Source organism: Phaenicophaeus curvirostris, chromosome 20, assembly GCF_032191515.1.
Source record: "Phaenicophaeus curvirostris isolate KB17595 chromosome 20, BPBGC_Pcur_1.0, whole genome shotgun sequence".
In the NCBI taxonomy this organism is placed as follows: Eukaryota; Metazoa; Chordata; class Aves; order Cuculiformes; family Cuculidae; genus Phaenicophaeus; species Phaenicophaeus curvirostris.
In genome coordinates this window covers 1,509,822-1,530,669 of record NC_091411.1, presented here as the reverse complement: position 1 = coordinate 1,530,669, position 20,848 = coordinate 1,509,822, and the positions used below count along the sequence as shown (strand labels likewise).

Below are 20,848 nucleotides of genomic sequence, written 5' to 3'. Positions count from 1 at the left end.
ACAGTTTTGCCATGGCTATTTCCTGAGATGCCATGGAAGAAAAAGACATTTCATTCCATTCATCTTGCTTTCCTTTCCGTTTGTGCATGTCCGCAAAAGAGAGAACTGAGAAGGAGGAGCAAATGTATCCCCGAGCATGCTCTACGCACCAGCGGGATACATTTTGGTTACCCCCGTGCGGTAGCAGAGCCAGACCTGGTCACTCCGTCCCCCGTCGGCAAGGTCACACTCATTGGCACGAAAGCAATTGGGGAGGACTCGTTCTCAGCGCCCGCCGCCGAGCGCGGCCGGTCCCCACGGCTCGCTGCCCCCGCACCATGGCGGCTGGTGCTCCCAGCCTGCGCTAACCAGGTCCGACTCGCTAACACCAATGCCTACATTTTTCAGTTCTGTTTCTCTTTGAGTTCATCCCGACCCCGACGACATCACAGTGCTAACGCTTTGCTTTCTCCCTTTCTTTTCCTTATTTTTTTCCTTTCCTTTTTCTTCCAGTTTCCTTGGTTCTTTTTAACCTGTTTTACTTTGGAAAAACAAAACTACCACACCACCAACAACCACGTTCGGCTTTGCACAACTGCATCATTTGAATTTTTGAATACATTTTTTTTACAGAATACTCATACAATGACTTCTCTTTCAATGCAGTCCTCTCTCTCTCTTGTGGCACTAGGATTCAGCCTCAGAAAAAGGCCCTGAGTGATTTTTATTTTTTTTCCTAGTGGTAGGTGCAGCATCTCCCCTCTCGGTCCAGCCAGGCTAGCGGTGGAAGCGAGGGGCAGGGCACCAGGCAGAGCATCCCCAGGAAGAGAGGTCAGCTGTGCCGGCCTGGACGCAGACGCCCAGGAGAGCAGGGCTACTCCCCAGAGGGGTTTCCAGCGCTCCAGACACGAGGCCGGCCCTGTAGCTGTAACAGCGAGGTGGCCGTGCTGTAGCCACGGGTCACGGAGGCCCTTGGAGGACTGGGAGTGACAGGACACCTCCAGTAGCTTTCTCACCTAAATGAAGGACATGACATGGGGCAGTATTCAAGTAGATTTAGCGTTTCCAACAACACACTAGAGATCTAATCACTTATACATATTCATTTTAGGATAGAAAAAGTGGTAGAGCAGAACCTGACCCTAAAAAGAAAGCCACTTTTAGGTCCATCACCTCCACCCTGGCCTCCAGCTTCAAGAGACGTAGGTCCTCCAAGGATACGGTAAGAGGAAGAAGAACAATTCTGCCCTCTCTCTTTCTCTCTCTTTCTCTCTTCTGCCATCCCATCGACTGCCACACACCCATCCCGAAGCTGACAGTGTACATGCATAGCTCATGTTCGTCACCAGTCAGTCAGTGAGTCAGTGAGTCAGTCATCCCGTGTACCTGAAAGGATGCTGGGATCCTGGAGGGCAGGCAGGAGGTGGCTTGGAGTCCTGTGATGAGTTGGGAGACGCAACTGAGTTTTTGTTTTGGTTTTTTTTTTGTTTGTTTGTTTTCTTTTTGCCTGGATGATTTCTGATGTTCCTATCTGTGCTTTGCTCACCGTACTGGTGCTGGCCTCTGGAAAATGATGCCTTTTTTTTTTCTCTCCCTTTTTTTTTTTCTCCTGTTCCTGAGTGTTCCTGTACCTGTTTGTCATTGTATGCCTAAAAATGATCACCCCGATTTAATTTGGGCACTGTTGTCACCTCACCAAGACCCATGCGTGTCACATTCTCTACATGTGATTTTTGTTTGTGACGATTAGCATTCGGGACGTAGTCCTGGGCACAGGAGTGGCAGCCGTCTCTGGTTATCGTCAGCAGTAAAACAGCTTTAGAAAAGAGACGCAAAGGCTTGAAAGAGGAGGTTGTTAAAGACCCAACCTCGGTTCAAACTCGCGCTTTCCGCTTTGGAGTAAAACTGCTCTCATGTAACCAGAGAAAATTTCCATGTTGCTGCCTGTAAAGCCAGCTGTTTCCAAATGTGCAAACGTGTCTGCTCGTGCTGGAGCTTCAGACACTCTTCAGCGTTAGGTTGGGCTGTTGGTCTGTCGGACTGAGCCGGTGTCCCTCTGCATGTTGCCGTCTCTTGTATGACACTCTGCACTGTGGCTACTCTGTTGTCTCGTGTGGTAGCGGCCTCTGCGTTTTGCCGCCCGACCTCCTGGCGCGAAGGGCTTCCCAAAACTGCCTCCCCGGGGTTACTGGTGGGTTTCTGCCCAGGGTTGCTCAGAGCAGGCTCCCCACCAGGCTGCCCGAGGCGCGAGGCGTGGTGGGGATGGGGGGACAGCGGCGGCGCAGGGAGATGCAGCCCCCCACGCCGGGGTGGCTCGTTCCTGGCCGCTGGCTCGGGGCGCCTCGGGGAGCAGCGTGCGATGTCACAGGGGGTCTCGGGGCCACGGCTCTGTAGGCGGAATGGAGTGGCTGCCTTTGACACCAATGCAGGCTCCATCCTGAGAAGCTCCTGGAGCAGCCCTGGGACACAGCCCTGGGGACAGCGGAGCCATCATCTGGGCTCGGCTGCCACTTTCTCACACAAAGTACTCCTCTCGCTGTCACCTCGAAGCCTGGCAGGCACGGGAGGATGGGATCCACAGTCTTCCCATTCATTCCCCATATTCCACAGGGAAAATGGGCATCCCTGTCACCTCCTGTGCTGCCTCCAAGCTTCCTGGGTAGCACCTCATCCCAGTGATGGCCCCATGTCTGGGGTTCCCCCTCCCCACCATGACACCCCTGAGCAGCTCTGCAGGAAGGTTACAGGTTGTGTCTTGGTGGCCTTGAGCCCTGACTGGAGGAGAGGAGACAGAGATGGGGTGGGTAATGCAGCGGGGGAGAGGTGGGAAGAGTGAGGAGGTGGAAGGACAGATGGGATGTGCAGAAGAAAAGGGGAGGAATCAATGGCAGAAAGATCTGCTGGAGGCCCCTCAGCACATCCTGAATAGACGCTTGTGTTCTGTGTTTGAATGACTCCACAACTAGGAAAAGAAGGGGTCCCCTTCTGGGAGAGCAGGAGCATCAGTGCAGTGGGCAAGGGGGGGGACCAGTGCCCACAGTGGGCACCGAAGGGGAGAACCCAGGAGCAATGGGGCAGCTCCCACATCAGTCCCTCTTTGGGGAAGCATCCTGCCTGATCCTGCTCCGTGGTGTGGCATCCACCCTACATCACTCCACGGCACTCTCTGCTCCAGGGTAGGGACACCCCAGTGCCCTGGGCCAACCAGGTCCAGGAGCTACCTGCACCAGAGGTCCCATGGGCAAGTGATGGGTCATGCTCTTCTTGCCACGTTGCTCGCAGGCGAGTTATGGAGGAAGATGGCCCCTCTCCTTCCAGAAGATGTCCCACAACTCTGGGGGCAGCTCCGTCTGTGTGTTAGCTATAGGCAACAATGCCCCACTGCCTGGGAGCCTTCCTAGTCCTCCGCTTGCCATGGGGTTGGGGTCCCAGGAAACATTCCCCAAGGAACCAGGGTAGCTGGATCAAGAACAGGCAAGCAGGGTCAACATCCAAGCCAACATGGCCAAGGTGGAGGGTAGCACATCCAAGGTCCGACTGTTGCAGGAGGCCCATGGTGGAGCAAGCTTTGTTGTGATGTTGGGCAGAGCTGCTGGCTGCTCTGCGGGGAGAGCAGCCAGCAGGAGGGTGCTGCCACCAGCTCATTTCACAGCCTGTATTTGGTGCCCTCTTCTTCCTTGCAGCAGCCCTGTCTCCGAGACCCCAATGCCCTCCTGCTGTGAAAGGCCCCATGAGTATGTAGCATGCTGGGACACACATTGCCTGGGGTCCTTGTAAAGATTAAGAAAGCAGAGAGGTGCTCTGTTTCAGCAGAGCTGCGGGCCCACACCAGGTCTCAGATGAGCAAGGTTTGAGACCCCATGGGGCTGGAAGGCCAGCCTGACCCCAGCCCCATGGGCTCTCCTGTTTAGCGAGGGAAAGATGCAGACCTGGTGGCCTTGCTTCTTTCCTTTTCGTTGTCGAGAGTTTTAAAAATGGATTCTGCTCTGCAGCCCTGCAGAATGGTCCCTCAGGAGTGCCAGAGAGACAGGCTGGCACCATGGAGCCAAGACAGCCCTGGGAAGCTACCACCCCACTCTGAACGTCCTAGCGCCCACCATCACCCGAGCTGCACAGCCTCTCCGCGGCACATCATCCCCACCGCCCCAGGAGGAGATGCATGTGTTCCCCATAGGCAGCTCCTGCAACTCGAATAGCACTCGCAGAGCTGACGTACTGCCATCCATCGCAGCCACCCACGATACTGCAACCCCACAGAAGCCATGTGAGATGCATAAACCACACAGACACCTTCCGAGCCGGCACATTGCGTACAGACACGTAACGAGGTGCACAGGTCCCTTAGCCCCCTCCCACCACCGCAGCCATCACCAGCCCCCGCAGAGCCACCCCCAGCCACAGCATGACACACGTCCCACGTCACCGCCAAGCCAGGGCCTGACGCTGCGAGGCGATGCTTGCCCTGCAGCCATGGGGATGGTGCCAGAGCTGGTCGAGAACCGAGGGGGCTCATGGAAAAGGTCACCTTTTCAGTGAAGGATCAGCCGTCCCAAAACCAAACGCTTCTTGGCTGAAAAAGAACCTAGTTTGGGGGCCAAAAGAACAAAATGTAGGTCAAAGACAACTGATTTTTTTTTTTAATTGATGTTTTCTACAGCAAGATTGCATTTAGCTGGAATCGTAATTTTTAAGTTGAAAAAAAGAAAACAAACCAAAACCCCAAGATTCTTCCAGAAACCACCAGCCAGGGACTTCCATATAAACCCAGATTAGGCTGAAGTCATTTTTGAAAACATATTAAGTTCTTGTCTATATTTTCTTCCTGGTTGTCATTTAAAGTTTTTGGTGCCTTCACTTCACTTCCATACTTTAACATGTTTGAGTCTCTTCTACGGTTAACATTGATTAATTTCTTGGCTTTATAATGTTTGGTTTGGGGATAATTGCACCATCCCTGTAACATATTTTACCCTAAATTATTGATATGTGCTTCTGGCATTAGTTCTACTTTAACATAGTTTTGATATGACAATTTTCTTGCTTTTTTTTTCCTTTCCTTTCTTTTTTTTTTAATTTCATTATTAAAAATTGCATGCATGAACTCTACACAAAAACAGTAAATGAGAATGTTACCCTGTGATAACTCTGTGATTGGAGGAGATATGCTTTCGAATCAAAAGCCATGCTCTTGTATTTTAATTTTTCTGGCCAGATTCCCCACTTTGCTTGGTTATTTTAGCATTTCCCACCCCCAGAGCTGTGCGGAGAGGCCAGAACGCCCCAGCCTGCCCTGCTGGACCTCCAGCTTTCCATCACAGCAGCCGCCTGTACACGTGCACCGAGGCACACGCACACACACACGCACACACTGCTTCCCCTTCCCCACTGGTGTCAGGCAGGGTAGTTAACAAAGGATCTTTCTTCTGCCCCTTCCTTTTTGTATCTCAAGTTCCTCCTTCTTCTCCACCACTGAGTCACCCAGCCTCTCCCCTTTCCCTGGTCGCTTTTCCTCCCTGTGGGAATCATCCCCCATCCCATAAGCCGACACCTCCTGGCCATTTTCTATGGAAAGGAAAGGTCATGTTTAGTCAAATCCTCATTTATTCCGAGGCGGGGGTAGCTGCACCTATTTTTGGAAAGGTGGCCTTTTATGGTGGGCTGAGGAGCAGCCATGGAACGCCCCTCCCAGGATGGCAGAGCGACTTCGGGATGGCCTCAACCGTTCTCTGTGCAAACAGGCAACGGACGAGGTGTTGCCACTTAGCAAAGCAAGGGAATTCCCAAAGGCTCCACTTCAATCCTCACCGACCCTTAAATGAATAAGCGATCCCATGAAATGCTCCCGGGGTGTCAGCGTGTCTCCAGCGTGGTACTGGAGAGACAGGAGCGCGCTGCCTCCTGCCCTGCCCCAGCAGCTCCCACTGAGGGGTCCCGGTGAAGCACAAAATCTGAACAGAGCAGAGCAGCCGCGAGGACCCCGCGCAGGGCTGAGGGGACCCCAGCCCTCCCTGTGGCAGGAGGCAGGGAACAAGGTAGCCACACAGGGTAGCCACAGTGCCAGAGCCACCAGCAGCACCGCGGGGGCCACGGTCACCACTGACCAACACAAGACGGGTGGGCATCCCGTCAACGAGAACCCCTGGGACCTAGTGGAGCAGCAGCCCTCGTGCGCAGTGTTGGGCAAGAGCCAGGCAAACGCCACTGGAGGGCACAGCACACGAGACCCACCGAGACCGTTTCCTGCCCTGGCACTGATTTAGGTCCCCAGACAGCAGCACACGATGCTCTGTGCCACCTGCTCTTGCAGCAGGGCTGGACAGGGCTTCCAGTACAAGGTTTGGAGTTAGGAGAGTGGAACTGGGAGAGGAAGGGAGTGTGGAAGGGGGAAGGCAGAAAGCAACTGCCCAGTCATAAATCCCTGCCAGGGGAGGAAGGACCTTTTTTTCTTGCCCGCTGAAGGGTATTTCTGCTCTCCTCATCTGCTTGCTGGTGGGACTGCAGCTGGGGACGCCTCTCCCAGGGAGCATTTGCCAAGCCCCCTGTCCACAAGGAGCGCAGAACACCACATCCAGGCTACATCACCAGCACAGGCTGCATTTTCACATTAGCAGTTGACATTAGTTTATCTCAAGTCAACCACACCGCACATCTCCTCACCTGCATGAAAGGATACTCAAAGCAGGGTCATTCAAGCAAGGAGGTGAAACGCCCTGGCCTCGAAGCACAGCTTGATCTGGCACCAGAGAGATGCTGAAACCCAGCCAGACCCTCCAAACACAGGTTCAGCCGTGGGCTGGGCTGATGAGTCACAGGCTTTGCCTTGTAGCTCTCCCAGAGCAGAGAGGGGCTCGCTCAGCAGGCGGCGCGGCTGCCACGCTCTGCAAAAGCTGTGCCGTGCTCCTGGGCATCCTCCCTGCCCAGTGCTAGGGTGCTTGGAGAGTGTCTGCAATGACCTCTGAACAAGCCTGGATTGCATTGGGAAGGGGACCCCAGCCAGCAGCAGGTTTTGGGCCGTTGCATCACCCCCAAGAGCTATCCTATAGGACACAGGGGATGTAAGCAGAGGTGGGGGCAAGTGCCAGAACTGCCTAACTCTTCTTTCTTCTTGTCTGTCTATTTGTGTGTTGCAGCAATACCATCCCACCGACATCACCGGCCAGCTCAACCTCTCCGACCCCTCAGTCAGCACTGTGGTGTGACCTTCTACCCGAGGACCATCAGTCCTTACCCAACACAGTAGGAAGGCATGACCAGGACTGCCTTTCAAGGGACACTGATGGGTTCTTCTGGGTGAGATGGGAGGAAAGCATCCTTCATTCATACACGGTGACTTCATTGTATATCTCCCTCCCTTCCCAGGCCTGCTGCCATGCCCGTGCCCCAGAATGCACGGTGGAACCAGGATATGGTTTGGACTTCACTGTACAGAGATAATTGCTTCCATCCAGTGCTGTTGATGATCAGATTTGCCACTGACTGGTTATGTGCGAGGGGAAAGGACTTAGAAAGGCTGCTTGTGGTCCCGAGTGGCCGGAGCAGCCAGTGCGGCTCGGCGGATTGGGCACACATCCCTGCTGTGCCGAATGACCCTCGCCTCTGCTGCAGAGGCTGGAAGATACGTGCTCTGCTCCTTGCCAGGGAATGAACCTCATGTTCCTGCCTCTCACCAGCCTGTCCTCAAGGCCCATGGCTACAACTTGGCTCCTGTATGTGGCCTGTTCACAGCAGGAGTGCTCCCACCCCTGCAGCCCACGTTCCTGTGCTAGATGTGGTACTCCAGAGCTCGTAACGCGGTGCCAGCCAAGATCCTGGCTCCCCATCTTTCCTGCACAGAAGACATCCTTGGGCCCTGACATGGCCAGCATGTAGCTCTCACACTGTGGTTCTCCTGGCCAGGAACATCTCCATGGGGAATTGTTCTGGATGGTTGCATCGACCTTTACCCAAGCTCCACACTGCCTCAGCACCAGCAATGCAAGGAGAGATACAGCTGGCCGGTCGTGGATCGCTGTGCTGCAGTACCCACAGCGGCCACCCAGCCTGCCTGCAGGGTCCAGATACCTCAGCAGGCACTGGCAGCTTCCCTGCCACACTCACCAGCGGCACGAGCTTGCCAGCAGCTCCTGCAGCAACCCCAAAGCCCCAGTTCACACGGCTGCATCTGCCTGAACCTGGAGACGCGGCAAACCGGATCCCAGCTCAGGAGAAGGGAACGAAGCGAGACTGGCTGATGCTGTTCCTCCCCACACCCTCCTCCCCTCGAGTGTACGTGCCGATGTGCCAGCATCCCTGAGCACCCTCCGTGTGCGCCCTGTGAGAGGGTGCGGAGACACCAGCCAGGTTAGCGATGAGCAGCCACAGCACGCGCACGGGCAATGTTGCATCCTGCCTCCTGTGAAGGTGGAAAACCCACCTGCAACGTGGTACCAAGCTCCAGCGACACTAACTGCCTTCTCCTTGCCCCAGTCAAGCAGACGGGGCTTCCCTCTGAGGGTCGGCAGCCTCTGCAGGCAAGATTTTCAGACGGCAGCTGAGGTCTGTGAGCATCATCCCACTGAATGCGGTGGCTCCATCAATTTCATCTCACTCCAGCAGAGAAATTGGACCCATTCTACTTTATACGTCAGTGTAACATTATTACCAAGTTTTTGCAAGAGCTCAGTAAAGTCTAGACTGGATCATGAAGTGGTTTATTCCAGTGCCGTGTGCTTCTTTCCGTCTCTGCCATCTGGCAAAGCTGGCAGGGAGCCCTCTGCTGAATCAGAGCCTCACCCAGCGCCACTGCAGGGTTGGCAAACTGTAAAAGGCGGATGGATGGGAGGGATGGAAAAGCCAGAGGAGAAAAAGGGCAGGAGCTTCAGGGAAGACTGTGAGGGAAGGGGCATCGCCATTCCAGGATGCCGGGGGGCAGGATGGGCAGCGGGGGCTGGGGACAGCCCCCAACAGTTGAAATGGTAGCATCATGCCAGCTGGCTCTCAGCCATCTCCATCCAGTCCCCTGACACTGATGTGCGCACCAGGTCCCAGGAGAACAGTGTGGGGCATGGCCCCTGGCTACAGAGGACCAGCTGCAGGGGGAAAGGCATCTGGGAAGTTTCTGCACAACAGCCCATCCAGAGAGAGATGTCCTGAGGGATTCTTGAAACACAGCTCATCTAGTCTGAGCTGAAGCTGCATCTCCCCTTCCCAGCATGCTCCTCACGTGCTGAGACCACCCACCCAACCTCCACGGGGGTTTCAGCCACAGGACATGGCTCAGGTGCCCACACAGGGTGATGAGCAAGGTCCTAACTCCAAATGGGAAGCCCAGACCTTCTCCAGGAGGACCAAGTGCTGTCACTGGAGAAGGCCTGGGATAGGGCTGGGATTGCACCTGGGAAGGGCACCGTGCAAGGGGCTGATCCTGGTAGAGGTCCTGCAGCCAGTCGGGGAGCAGGGTTGGTAGTGCTCAAGGATCTGCTGCTTTTATCATCTTGCTGGGAAGAGGAGCCTCAGGAGGAGCTGAGTGAGAACCGAGCACTGTGACAGCGCAAAGGATTGGTTTTTCTCTCGACAATAGAAATGGGAGCAAGCCACAATGGAGGTGACATCTGGTCTATTCTCTGCACAATTTATTTCACCCTTGCCAAGAGCTTCCCAAAGGATGCATTGACTCCAGCCGCATCCCTGGCTTGTACTGCAGCTCTTGCATGGGCAGGAGTTCGAGCGAAGTGGGAGGCTGGTGGCCACAGTCATCTCACGTCTCTTATTGCCTTGCAGTGGGTATGAACTCATTCCTGAAAGAACTTGTTGCTCAGCCTGGAGAAAAATGTTCCATCACGTCTGGAAGTACAGGTCCAGCTCCTTCCATGCCATCTCCCAGCACAGTCACTGAGCATTTCCATGCAATGCTGGGAAGAAGCGTTCCTGCAGGGAAGGGCAGGAGGCAGCAGTGCAGGGAGATGCAGGGGCAGCCCCAGCCCCATTTGGTGGGTGGTGGGAGAGGAGGCAGCAGCAAAGGCTGTGGTCTCTGTGCTGCAAAACCACATGGGGTTTTTTTTGTCCCCTCTTCCATCACTGAGGTAACCCCAGGCCTCAGCCTTGGATGAGCTATAGCCTAGGGGAAATACTCCCAGGGGAGGAATCACGGTGCACCCTCACCCATCCTTTGGCTGCCCCTTTACTGAACCACATCAGTGGGAGCTTGAGGCTTTGTTTCTCTCTGACCCTCACCTGAAACCTCAGCCTCACCATAGATCTTGGTTGTTGGCTGAGCCTTCTCAGCACCAGCAGCCTTGTCTCGAGGGGAAGAAAACTGTAAAAGAAACAATTTGTAGACTGTCCTGTTCTTGGGCAGCACACAGAGGGGTCTGAGGCTTTCCGAGTGTCCTGTGGAGGCTCTGGAGTGCCCCAAAGGCATCCAAAGACCTTCAGGTGCACCAAAAGGCACACAGAGGGCTCTGGGACATAACAAAAGGCAAACCGATGCCTGTCAAGATGCAGAAAGCCAATTGGATGGCATTTGGATGCATGAAAATCCAAGCCAAGGGGTCTTGAGGGTATGGAAAGGCACATTGAGGCTGCTGGGGTCACTCACTGCTGGATGGGAAGTGGTGGGGACACCAAAAGTTCCGAGAAGGGCTTTGGGGCTGCACTGAAAGGCACTCAGAGGGATGTGGAGTGTCCTGTGATGCACACAGGGTCTCCTAGGATGCACCAAACAGCACGCAGAGACATAGAGTTCATCCTGAAACGCACACTGGGGGCCCTGGGCAGCAGAAGGGGCAGGACAGGGTGAGCTGGAGGAGGGGGATCAACTTGCCCCCACCCTAGGAAGGGGATGTGCAGGGCTGAGGGTGGCCTGGGGGAGCCTCCCAAAAGACAGCGATCTGCTGTGATCTAAGCTTGCCTGCAGCGGGGCTGAGCTGGAGGTTGCTCCCCCCAAGGAGGAGGAGAGACAGAGCTTGGCATTGTCTTTGTGGACTCTGGGAGGAGGAAGAAAAGTGATTTCCAGGCACGAAGTGTCTTCTTACTGGCCCACAGAGAATTGTTTGCAACAGAGGGTGGTAGCAGCTGTAGAAGGGCATGGAGCACAGACTGTCCCAGGCTAAAGCCTGTTCACCCTGCCTCAACGGCCACTGCAGATGCGGGACCTCCTCCAGAAGTGGGGGTCCCTGCGCAGGTTGTGGTAAATCACTGTCATGGTGCCCATGAAGGTGCAGATGAAGATGCTCGCCATGAAGGAGAATGGTCCAATGATGAAGAAGGCAATGTAGTGCTGGGCAGGCAGTGAGGTCTCCTGGCATTGCCTGAAGGACTCATTCCCAAAGTCCAAGATTGGATGCTTGTTCAGCTGCTCTGGGACCCTGCAGAGGAGTGAACTCTGCTCTGGAAGAGAAAAGCAGCGCTGACGGGCACACTGGGCAACTGGAACATGGCAGGGGTCAAGGATAGAGAGGATGGTAGGTCTGTATGGGACAGACTGGACCAGGACAGGAGAAGAGGGGCCAGGCTGGCCAAGGTCACCCCAGGCAGGGTGCAAAGAAGGGGAGCAGTGAGGGTTCAAGACTCATCTGTATCCTGCACCGTGGGGAGTGGGACAGGATGGGGAGGTGGGCACAGGACAATGGGTTTGGGGTGGGATAGGATGGGGCAGGATGGAAGGTGGGGCAGGCAAGGTGGTGGGTTTGGTTCCCAGGGAGCAGCGAGCAGCCAGCCTGGAGATGCCATAGAAGGTCTCAGACAGCACGAGTGACACCCACCCGAGCTGGAAGCAAGCAGGAGCGGGTGGCAGCAGAGGAAGAATTGTTTCTCATCAGGGTTCATGGAGGAAGAAATGCAGGGTTAGACTCACGTTCGTAAAGGCATTGGGGAAGGGGATGGAGGCAGTGAATCCTGGCTGGGTCAGTGATAATGCCCACCCTGACACACACGCTCTTCCTGCTCCCTGGGTGCCCATTGCCCTGCACAGCAGGACTGTGGCCACTGCTGGGGACACTGCCCAGCCCTACTTTCTGGGGAATCTCTGCTGGTGACCAAGGACCGAAGGTGGGTGCCAGGGATGCATCCACCCAAGCAGACACAAGGGCTGACACGGCCTGAGCACTGCTCTTGGGGAACCTTGCTGTACCCCAGTGGGCACTGACCGCACAAGCCCACAGGCAGCTGGCAACCAGGGTGCTGGATGCTGCCTCAGACCCAACGGCATGACCAGCCATCGTGGAGTGGACAGGGGGCTTGGGGACATGGTCCTCCGGGCACTCACCTTGTACTTTTTCCCTGTTGTGGCTAAGCCAGCGCCAGAGGGGCAGGATGCCGCAGCTGCACACCCAGGGGTTGTCCTGCAGGAGGACGGCTTGGAGCTGGGGCAGGGCAAGGAGCACCTCGGGCTCCAGCTTCCGCAGCCTGTTGCTGCCCAGGTTGAGCGTGGCCAGGCTGGTGAGGGGCAGGAAGGTTTCAGGGGTCAGCACGGTTAGGTAGTTGTTGCTGAGGTCCAGCTCCTGCAGTGCCCCGAGCCCCACCAGCGCCTGGCTGTGGATCAGCACCAGGCGGTTGTGGGGCAGACTGAGCCGCAGCAGCCCCGGCAGGAGAGGGAGGGAGCGTGGCCCCAGCATGGTGATGGAGTTGTAGTCAAGCCACAGGGCGCTGGTGTTGGCTGCCAGGCTCTGTGGCACCTCACGGAGGGCACGCTCGCTGCAGTCAGCCTCTCCCGAGGAGCAGCGGCACACGGCGGGGCAGGCAGGCGAGGGCAGCGGGTGCAGGAGAAGCAGACAGGCCAGCAGGATGCTGGAGCCCCTCCAGTAGCCCATGACCAGCAAGGTGGCGAGGGCTCCTCGACCTCCAGTGCCGGGGTTCTCCAAGAGGCAGGATGCCTTGCCCAGCCACCCTTCCCTGACCAGCTCCCTCGGGGGAGCCCAGGGATGCCGAGGAGGGGTGCCAGGCAGTGCCCGGCTGCAAGGGGAGCGGGTGGATGCACTCGGCTCCCTGCAGCCACACGCATCCCACAGCTCACCGCCACTCTCTGTCTGCAAACCCGGAGTGGGCTGAGCTCACGGCTCCAGTTTTCCTTGGGGTGGAGCTGCACTTTTTTCAGCAAATATTTTTGCAGTGATGACTGCCCTGGCAAGGTGCAGAGCCATGCCCTCGTCCCTCCCTCTCCCAGGCACCACTCCAGCCAGGTAAGCAGCCAGCTCTGGCCAGCCTGGCATTAACTGCTTGTGTGCAGCTGAAGAGCTGGGAAAAAGCAAATCCAGACCCATCTCTTGGCCTCCATCCTCCCCACAGGGCATCTCCCATGGGTGTGCTGCCTCACCAGCCATGTGCAGGGTAGACACGGACCCAGGACCTCCATAGCTGACTGGGATAGGACAAAACACATCAACAGGAGGTTTAACTCCATCTTCTGTGCTGGCCCACCATGCCCAGAGGTCCTCAGTGGAGAGCTCTGCTGGGAGCCATGGGCTATGACACTGAGTCCAGCCCACGGTCAGGCTCTGTTTGCCCCCAGGACACCACAAGGCATGCCAAAATAAGGAGGGTTTGGATGCAAGTCCCATGGGACACCCTTCCTCTCTCCAGCAGGGTCACTTGTCTGGGAGCACACAGGGTGCCAGCCAGGAGCCCCAACACGAGAAGCTGTGGGAAAGGTGAGCTCGCTGGGCTGCTGCTGCTCCAAACTTGTTTACCCTCACCCCAGCATGGCACCACCGGTTCGAGAGGGCTCAAAGTCTACCTCCACCCTGTTTACACCTGCACTGGTTTCGACGCTGCCTGCAGCCCCACAGCACAAGGCTGGAGAGGAGAGAGGGCACTTCCCAGCACCCACCATTCTGGGCAGAGCTCAGTGGCCACTGGGGCACTAGGACACATGGCTGGTAGCCCCTCAGCCCTGCACAGGGGCCAGGAGCAGAAAGCCTCCTCCACTTACACCCTTGAAGCTCCTGTCCCGTTTGGGACCCCCAACAAGTCCTGATCCTGGAAAAATCCCTGGCACCTTTGCCCTATGGCCAAAGAGCTGGAAGGGAGGCAAGGGAGCTCATGCCAGTGCCCCAGGCCAGGAACAGGATGTTCCCAAATCTGGGGCAGAAGGAGCAAGCAGGCAGTTTATTAATAGCATCCAGAGGAGCTTTGGTTTGTTTATCTATCCTGCAGCAAACTCGGGTTGCTGCATTAATCCCCATCTGGAAATAATTCAGAGGAATCCTCCAGCCCAGCCCAGCCCTGGAGCAGGGCACAAACCTGCAGCCACGTGGAGCTGCAGAACCAGATCAGCCTGCCAGCATCTGCAGGTCAGATGGGGACCCACATTGTAAGGCAGTCGTGTCCCCAGATGCTCTTCCTCCCTGGGGTTTGCGTTGCCCACCGCCTGTGACCATCTGGGACCAGGTGAGATGTCTAAAATTCATTGCATAAAACCCCAACTATTAAAGGCAAGACCATTTCCAGCTGTTGTTCTCAGAGATCCCAGGAGGTTGCAAATCCACCTCAGGTCCTCTGCCTGCCCTTCACATATGGCACAAGAGGTGTCCCCAGGGCCATGCCTGCCAGGGACACTGGGCAAGCACAGTGCAAGTCTGGGGCATGCACTGACCGATGGGGGGTCGCCCAAGGACTCAGCACCAGCCCTGATCTGGCCAAGGGATGTCAGTCAGGGTGCTCAGCCAGCATACCAAGACTTCCCAAAGAGAAATGATGGAAAGACCCATCGGAGAACCATAGAATGATTTGGGTTGAAATGGACCTCAAAGCCCATCCAGTCCCACCCCTGCCATGGGCAGGGACACCTCCCACTGGATCAGGGGCTCCAAGCCCCATCCAACCTGGCCTTGAACCCCTCCAGGGATGGGGGAGCCACCCCTGCTCTGGTCAACCTCGGCCAGGGCCTCTCCACCCAGATCATGGAGAACTTCCTCCTAATGTCTAATTTAAATCTTCTCTCTTCCAATTTAAAGCCATTTCCCACCACCCCCATCCTGTCACTCCATGCCCTTGTAAAAAGCCCCTCCCTGGCTGCTGGACCCAATGTGCTGGGCTGAGTCGTGCTGGCACCTTCGTATGGATCTCTGCCTGGGGTAGGGATGAGCCTTTACCAAACCTTCCCCACCACTTACTCATGGAGTATTTGATATGAAGGTAGAGGAGAAGATGCTCTAAGACCCTGTGTTACCTTATATCCCATCCCTGAAGGCCTTAATTTATTGCATGTTTCCATGTAATTAAAGATCTGAGACAGGCAGATGCCTTCCCTACGGAGTCCCTGAACCACACCTCGCTTCTGCTGTCTCCCCTGGGCACCTCTGCCCTGGGACATCGCTGGTGCTCCTACTCCCACGGTTGGAGCTCCCCAGGTTGCGTTTAGCTGGGAACATTGCAGCTCAGACTTTTTTACAGCAGGTGACACCAAGTGGCAGAATGGTGCGTGGGTGCTGTTTGTGGGGTGGGTTTCGTGCATGGGATGCAGGGGGTGGGCGCTGTGCATGTGGAGGGCTCAGCGCTCCTCGTGCTGCAGCCCCGGCACCCAGTGCAGGGCCAGGCAAGAACCAAGGTGGCCCAAGGGACACAGGATCACTGCTGGCCCCAGGGAGGTGCAGGATGGGGTCTGCCGCTGCGCCCCAAGGGGTAGCCAGAGGTGGCTGATGCTGGGGATGGCAAAAGTTCACAAACAACACGGAAAATGGATGCAGAAGACTGGTTCTGAGTAGGAACTGCAAGAGCTGCTGAGGCGATGCCAAGCCCTGCCCAGGACCTATATTAGCATCATCCCCATGTGCCCCAGTCCTTCCCGTTTGGCCTCTGTTAACCCCACAGGTGGCTGTTCCGGCTCTCATCCTTGCGTTTGTATTTGCAATCAGGCAGGGAAAGCCGTGCAGAGACACGACATGCATAAACGGATGGGCTTCTGTCCCAGCTGCATTCAGGTGTGCAGGCAGGGAGGTGGGGAGAAAGCCAGGCACAAAACCCACACCTGGCTCAGCCCACAGTGCACAAGGCCACGCAGAAGCTCCCATGGGCTCTGTCATCCTTCATTTTGACTGTCCAGTTAAATCAACACAAAAATGTCTTGTGCAAATGTCAAACAGAGCAAACACTGAGAGGAAAGCAATCCAGAAGGGCAGGTTGCTTCTCCCTGTCCTGCCCTCACCCCAGGCAGGGCTTGCTCTGGGCTTTCTTGAGGCTTTCTGACAAATACGACCAAGCCTTGCAGCCCAGCAGGGCCACCAGAGTATTGTTTAATATGCACCAAGCTTTTAGGATGCCGCACACTGCCCAGAGCATCCCTGTGCTGCTGCGCTGTGCCAGGGTCCCGTGCCCGCTGCCTGGGGGATGCTCGGTGATGGTGTCCCTGCTGCAGAACCACGTGCATGGAGCAGCCGAGCATGAGCAAACCCTGGGCCAGGAGATATTCATGCTTGTTGAACCAGGTTTCTGAGTTGTCAAAGGGACAGGTTGGGTAGGATGAGGGGGTGGAGGCATCCTCATCCACCCCTCTTGTACCCCAAATGCTGGCTGGCTGGACCCCAAGCCCTGAGTAAGCTGAAGCCTTTCCCAGGCTGTGAGCACAGCCCCACCACTGTGTCCACATGTGAGTCTGGGGCTGTGGTTTCCCAACAATGATCCCAGACTGCGCTCCAGCTGCCCACACACCACTTGTAGCCCCCTCCTCATGTTCAGCTCTCAAATGCCGCTGTCACTCCACAGCAAAGGCACGGCCGGCAGCAGCCGCGGTGAGGGTACGGCAACGGGGGCACCACATCTTGGCACAGCCCCGAGGGCTGCTCGGTGACCACCTTCTCCTTGCGTGAGCCCTTTGTGGCTGAGTCGGGCTGGGACCTGCTGGCCCCCCGAGGATGTTCCTTGTCAGCCTTGACGGCAAGGAAGGTGGCCAGGTCGAGGTCGAGCATGGCGACCCCGCCGCGCGGCGTGGGTGTGTTTTGGCGGCACTGCGGGCAGGGGATCCAGCGCTGCTCATTGGCGACGGTGTCGAGGCATTTCAGGCAGGCTTGGCAGAAGGTATGGCCACAGTAGAGCCGGCGCGGCAGCCGGCCGCTCAGGTCGTAGGAGGAGTAGCAGATGATGCACTCAACCCGCTGGCTGCTGTGGCTTGGGGTGCGTGAGTGCCCTGCGTCCTCTGCCCGGGGGCTGCTGCTGGCCTGGGACATGCTGGGGAGGGGAGAGGAGGCATCGTCACCCCCTCACGCCTGAGCCCCCTCCTCTGCGTGCATCTGACAAGGGAGAGATGGGGACCAGCCCCATGTGGTGGGTGCCCAGGGGCGTCAGGCTCCCTGCACAACATCCCTGCCTGCCCTGCCTGGAGGAGCAGGATCCTGCCACTGCAGCAGTTTCTCCCTGCATCCATGGGGGATGCATCTCCCCCTGTGCCACGCTGCATCCCTGCTGGGAGCTTTGCCAGCTCTGCCAGCCCTCTGCAAACCTCTCCCGGAGGCCACCAAGACCCCGCTCCTTCTCTACAGGTGACGTGAAGCATTTTGACATATGTGAGCATCCATCCCATCCTCCCCTGTCCCCCATTCCTACCTGTCCTCAGATGCTCCCCCAGGTGCTCAGGGGATGTGGCAGAAGGGCTGTGCCGTCCTGGGGGCCTCCAGCAGTTCCATGGGGAGAATGGGGGCCTGAGCCATCAGCAGCTCCCCAGCCAGGTCCTAACGGCTGCTGGTGGCTGTGGCAGCGGGAAGGGGCTCACCTTTCAGGGACAGGTTGGCTATCGGATCTGCTGCTGGGAAGGCAAGCCTGGGAGGTTGGGTTACAAGCACCTGAATAACAAAGACTTCTGAAATCGAAGCCTCAGGAGCAGTCATTAACCGTCCATCCCTGCTTCATTAGCAGAAGAAACTCTCCCTAAGAGGCCAAGGGTCTTCACTGTGGGAGGAGAAGGCTGGGACATCAGCTACACCTGGGTAGCAGAGGTGGAGTCTTCAACATCCTCTGCCACCACCCCCGATCAGAAACGTCTGGGAGGAAGCTGGCAGGTGGAGATACCCCGTCACACTCCAGCCCACACATCCCCAGGGCGCTGAGGCTGCAGGGACGTCTGTGACCAGAGCAGGAGGGTGCAGTGAGGCTCCAGGCTCAGGGAGGTGGAGGAGTTGGGGCTGGTACAGGGACACGGGGGCTCCAGCCTGGTCTGAGCTGGCAGTGCCCACACACAGGGTGGGTGCTCCTCATCCAGTGCCTAAGGGACACATCCATGACCCCATGGATGTGGGGATATAAAGATGTGGGAGGGCTTGAAGATCTACCATCTGAGGACAGCCTGAGAGAGTGGGGTTGTTCAGCCTGGAGAAGAGGAGGCTCTGGGGAGACCTTAGAGCAGCTTCCAGTCCTGAAAGGGGCTCCAGAAATGCTGTGGAGGAGCTCTTGATCAGGGAGTGCAGGGATAGGATCATTTAAAGCTGAAAGAGGAGAAATTAAGATGAGATCTTAGGTAGAAATGTTTTGCTGTGAGGGTGGGGAGGCCCTGGCCCAGGTTGCCCAGAGCAGTGGTGGCTGCCCCATCCCTGGAGGGGTTCAAGGCCAGGTTGGATGGGGCTGGGAGCCCCTGATCCAGTGGGAGGTGTCCCTGCCCATGGCAGGGGTGGGACTGGATGGGATTTGAGGTCCTTTCCACCCAACTCATTCCATGATTCTGTGAACTGTGGGCTCTCATGCCAGGGGCTGAGTTACCCTTGGCTACAACAGGGTCCAGCATCCCTCAGTGACTCCTTCAAGGTTCATGCTGATGCATGTCCCAGGGGAGGTGACAGAACCAGAGCGATGGTAGGTGAAGTCCCCACAGTCTCCAGCCCCTGCACAGCCCTTGGACCAGCAGCAAAGCTGCAGCCTCTGCAACGAGGGGGCTCCAAGCAGGGCAAGATTTAAACTGGTAGAGGTAGAGTTCCTGGACCCAGGATCCTGAAGGAGAGAAGCACATCCTGGAGCCAGGGTAGGACTGCCAGGACACCCAGCAGCATTTCTTCATGGGAGCAGGAGAGGGCAGCAGCTCCTGCTCCAGGCAGGAGCGGGCAGCAGTGGAGCAAGGAGAATCATAGAATCATAGAATCACCAGGTTGGAAAGGGCCCACCAGATCGGAAAGGGCCCACCAGATCATCGAGTCCAACCATTCCTATCAACCACTAAACCATGCCCCTCAGCATCTCATCCACCCATCCCTTAAACCCCTCCAGGGAAGGTGACTCAACCATCTCCCTGGGCAGCCTGTTCCGGTGCCCAATGACACTTTCTGCAAAAAATTTTATCCTAGTGTCTAGACTGAATCTCCCCTCGCAGAGCCTGAGGCCATTCCCTCTTGTCCTGTCCCCTGTCACTTGGGAGAAGAGCCCAGCTCCCTCCTCTCCACAACCTCCTTTCAGGTAGTTGTAGGCAGCCTGTGCTCTCCTGTGCTGCCTTCAGCAGCCCTCGGGCCATGCTTCCAGCGCTTATCAGCAGCAAGAATTGGGGGGTTGGGAGACTGAGACTCCCACAGGATCACAGGGCTCTGCATAAGCTCTACCCCTTGATGCCGGCGCTCAGGGTCGAGGCAGCAGAGCCACCTTCTGGGGTGCCATGGCCGTGTCCTGGTGGAGGATCCTGGTGCATCCTCTGCGACAGCTTTCCCAGGCAGCACACTTGGGGTGTCCATGGGTCCCCAGGCATGGGGTGGCTTCCCCTTCTCCTTGCTGGCTGGTGGCACGTCAGGGCTGGCAGGGTGGCTGGCTTGGGACAGGGCTGTGCCAGGAACCTCAGCTTTGGCCAAACCCACTGGCTGAGATGGGGCAAGGGCTATGTGTCCTGGGCACCCCAGGAACCAGTTTTGGAGGGGGGGGTCCTGCTCTGGGTACCACCCTGCACACCTGCTGGGTGGGTGGCAGCACCCAGGATGCTGGCAGCCAGGGTAGAGCTGATGCCCAGGCAGGCAGAGTGTGATCCCTCCAAGGTCACGTGCCCAGGGCTGTGCGGGCATCCGGATGCCTAGGGATGTCCTGGTGTGTCCCAAAAGCTGAAATCACTCTCCCATCCAAAGCTCTGTGGGAGCCTGGCTCACCTGCAGAGCAGGTGGTCACCATCCCTTTGGGCCATAGGAAACCCGCCCCAAAAAGACAAGTCTTATGAGGAGCAGCTGAAGGACCTGGGGTTGTCGAGCCTGGAGAAGAGGAGACTGAGGGGAGACCTCATCACTCTCTACAACTGCCTGAAAGGAGGTTGTAGCAAGGCGAGTATTAGTCTCTTCTCCCAAGTGACCAGCGATGGGATGAGAGGGAATGAGGGAATAGCCTCAAGTTGCACCAGAGCAGGGTCAGATTGGACATCAGGAAAAATTTCTTCACCGAAGTGTTCTCAGAGGCTGCCCAGGGAGGTGGTGGAGTCGAGATCCCTGGAGGTGTTTAAAAGACAGGTAGATAAAGTGCTAAGGGGTATGGTTTATTAATGGACGGGTACAGTTGGGCTTGATCTCAAAGGTCTTTTCCAACCAAGTGAATCTACAGTTCTGTGATTCTATGACTGTATGGGTCAGAGGGATGGGCTTGGCTCCATGCGCAGCTGGGGGTACCCATGGCACTGCTCAGGGGAAGTGATTTCACCCCTTGGCTGTCTCTCCTTGCAGCAACATGCACACACACACACGCACCCTGCCTGCCCTCCTACCCCCTCCAGCCCCTGCCCTCTTGTCTTCCTCCCAGCTGCCATCAGAGCTGTGTCCCACTGAGGGCTTGTGCCCAGATGCCCTTGGCCACCTCTGCCAGTCGCATGCAAGCCCCCAGCACAGGGCTGTGCACCCCAACTCATCCACCCTGCACCCCGCAGGCAGGGAGTGGAGTGAGGGAGCCCTTGGGTGACATGGGCTGTGCAACCACCAAGCCACGCAGAGTGACACCAAGGGGTGCTGCCTGAAAC

The 20,848-nt window shown here is 56.8% G+C and overlaps 3 protein-coding genes across 26 annotated transcripts in view; 1 reads left to right on the top strand and 2 right to left on the bottom strand.

Moving 5' to 3' along the window:
- GRIN1 (glutamate ionotropic receptor NMDA type subunit 1) overlaps positions 1-8,311 on the top strand; it is a 41,030-nt gene extending 32,719 nt beyond the window's left edge. For 5 of the 24 annotated variants that reach the window (XM_069873035.1, XM_069873037.1, XM_069873042.1 and 2 more), the window contains one exon: positions 7,110-8,311. In XM_069873035.1, coding sequence (XP_069729136.1) covers positions 7,110-7,178 — 69 coding nt within the window. In that variant the 3' untranslated portion in view covers positions 7,179-8,311. The other 19 variants (XM_069873032.1, XM_069873034.1, XM_069873033.1 and 16 more) reach the window with 14 other exon arrangements.
- Positions 8,312-10,710: 2,399 nt separating this feature from the next.
- Positions 10,711-12,767, bottom strand: LRRC26 (leucine rich repeat containing 26). The gene is made up of 2 exons (XM_069873430.1): positions 12,224-12,767; positions 10,711-11,346 (listed from the first exon to the last, which is right to left on the bottom strand). The coding sequence occupies exons 1-2, from the start codon at positions 12,765-12,767 to the stop codon at positions 11,087-11,089; spliced, it is 804 nt and encodes a 267-aa protein (XP_069729531.1). The 3' UTR covers positions 10,711-11,086.
- A 3,858-nt stretch (positions 12,768-16,625) lies between these two features.
- Positions 16,626-17,117, bottom strand: LOC138729185 (RING finger protein 224-like). Its single transcript, XM_069873194.1, has one exon. It carries the CDS (start codon positions 17,115-17,117, stop codon positions 16,626-16,628), a length of 492 nt encoding a protein of 163 aa, XP_069729295.1.
- Between the last annotated feature and the right edge of the window lie 3,731 nt (positions 17,118-20,848).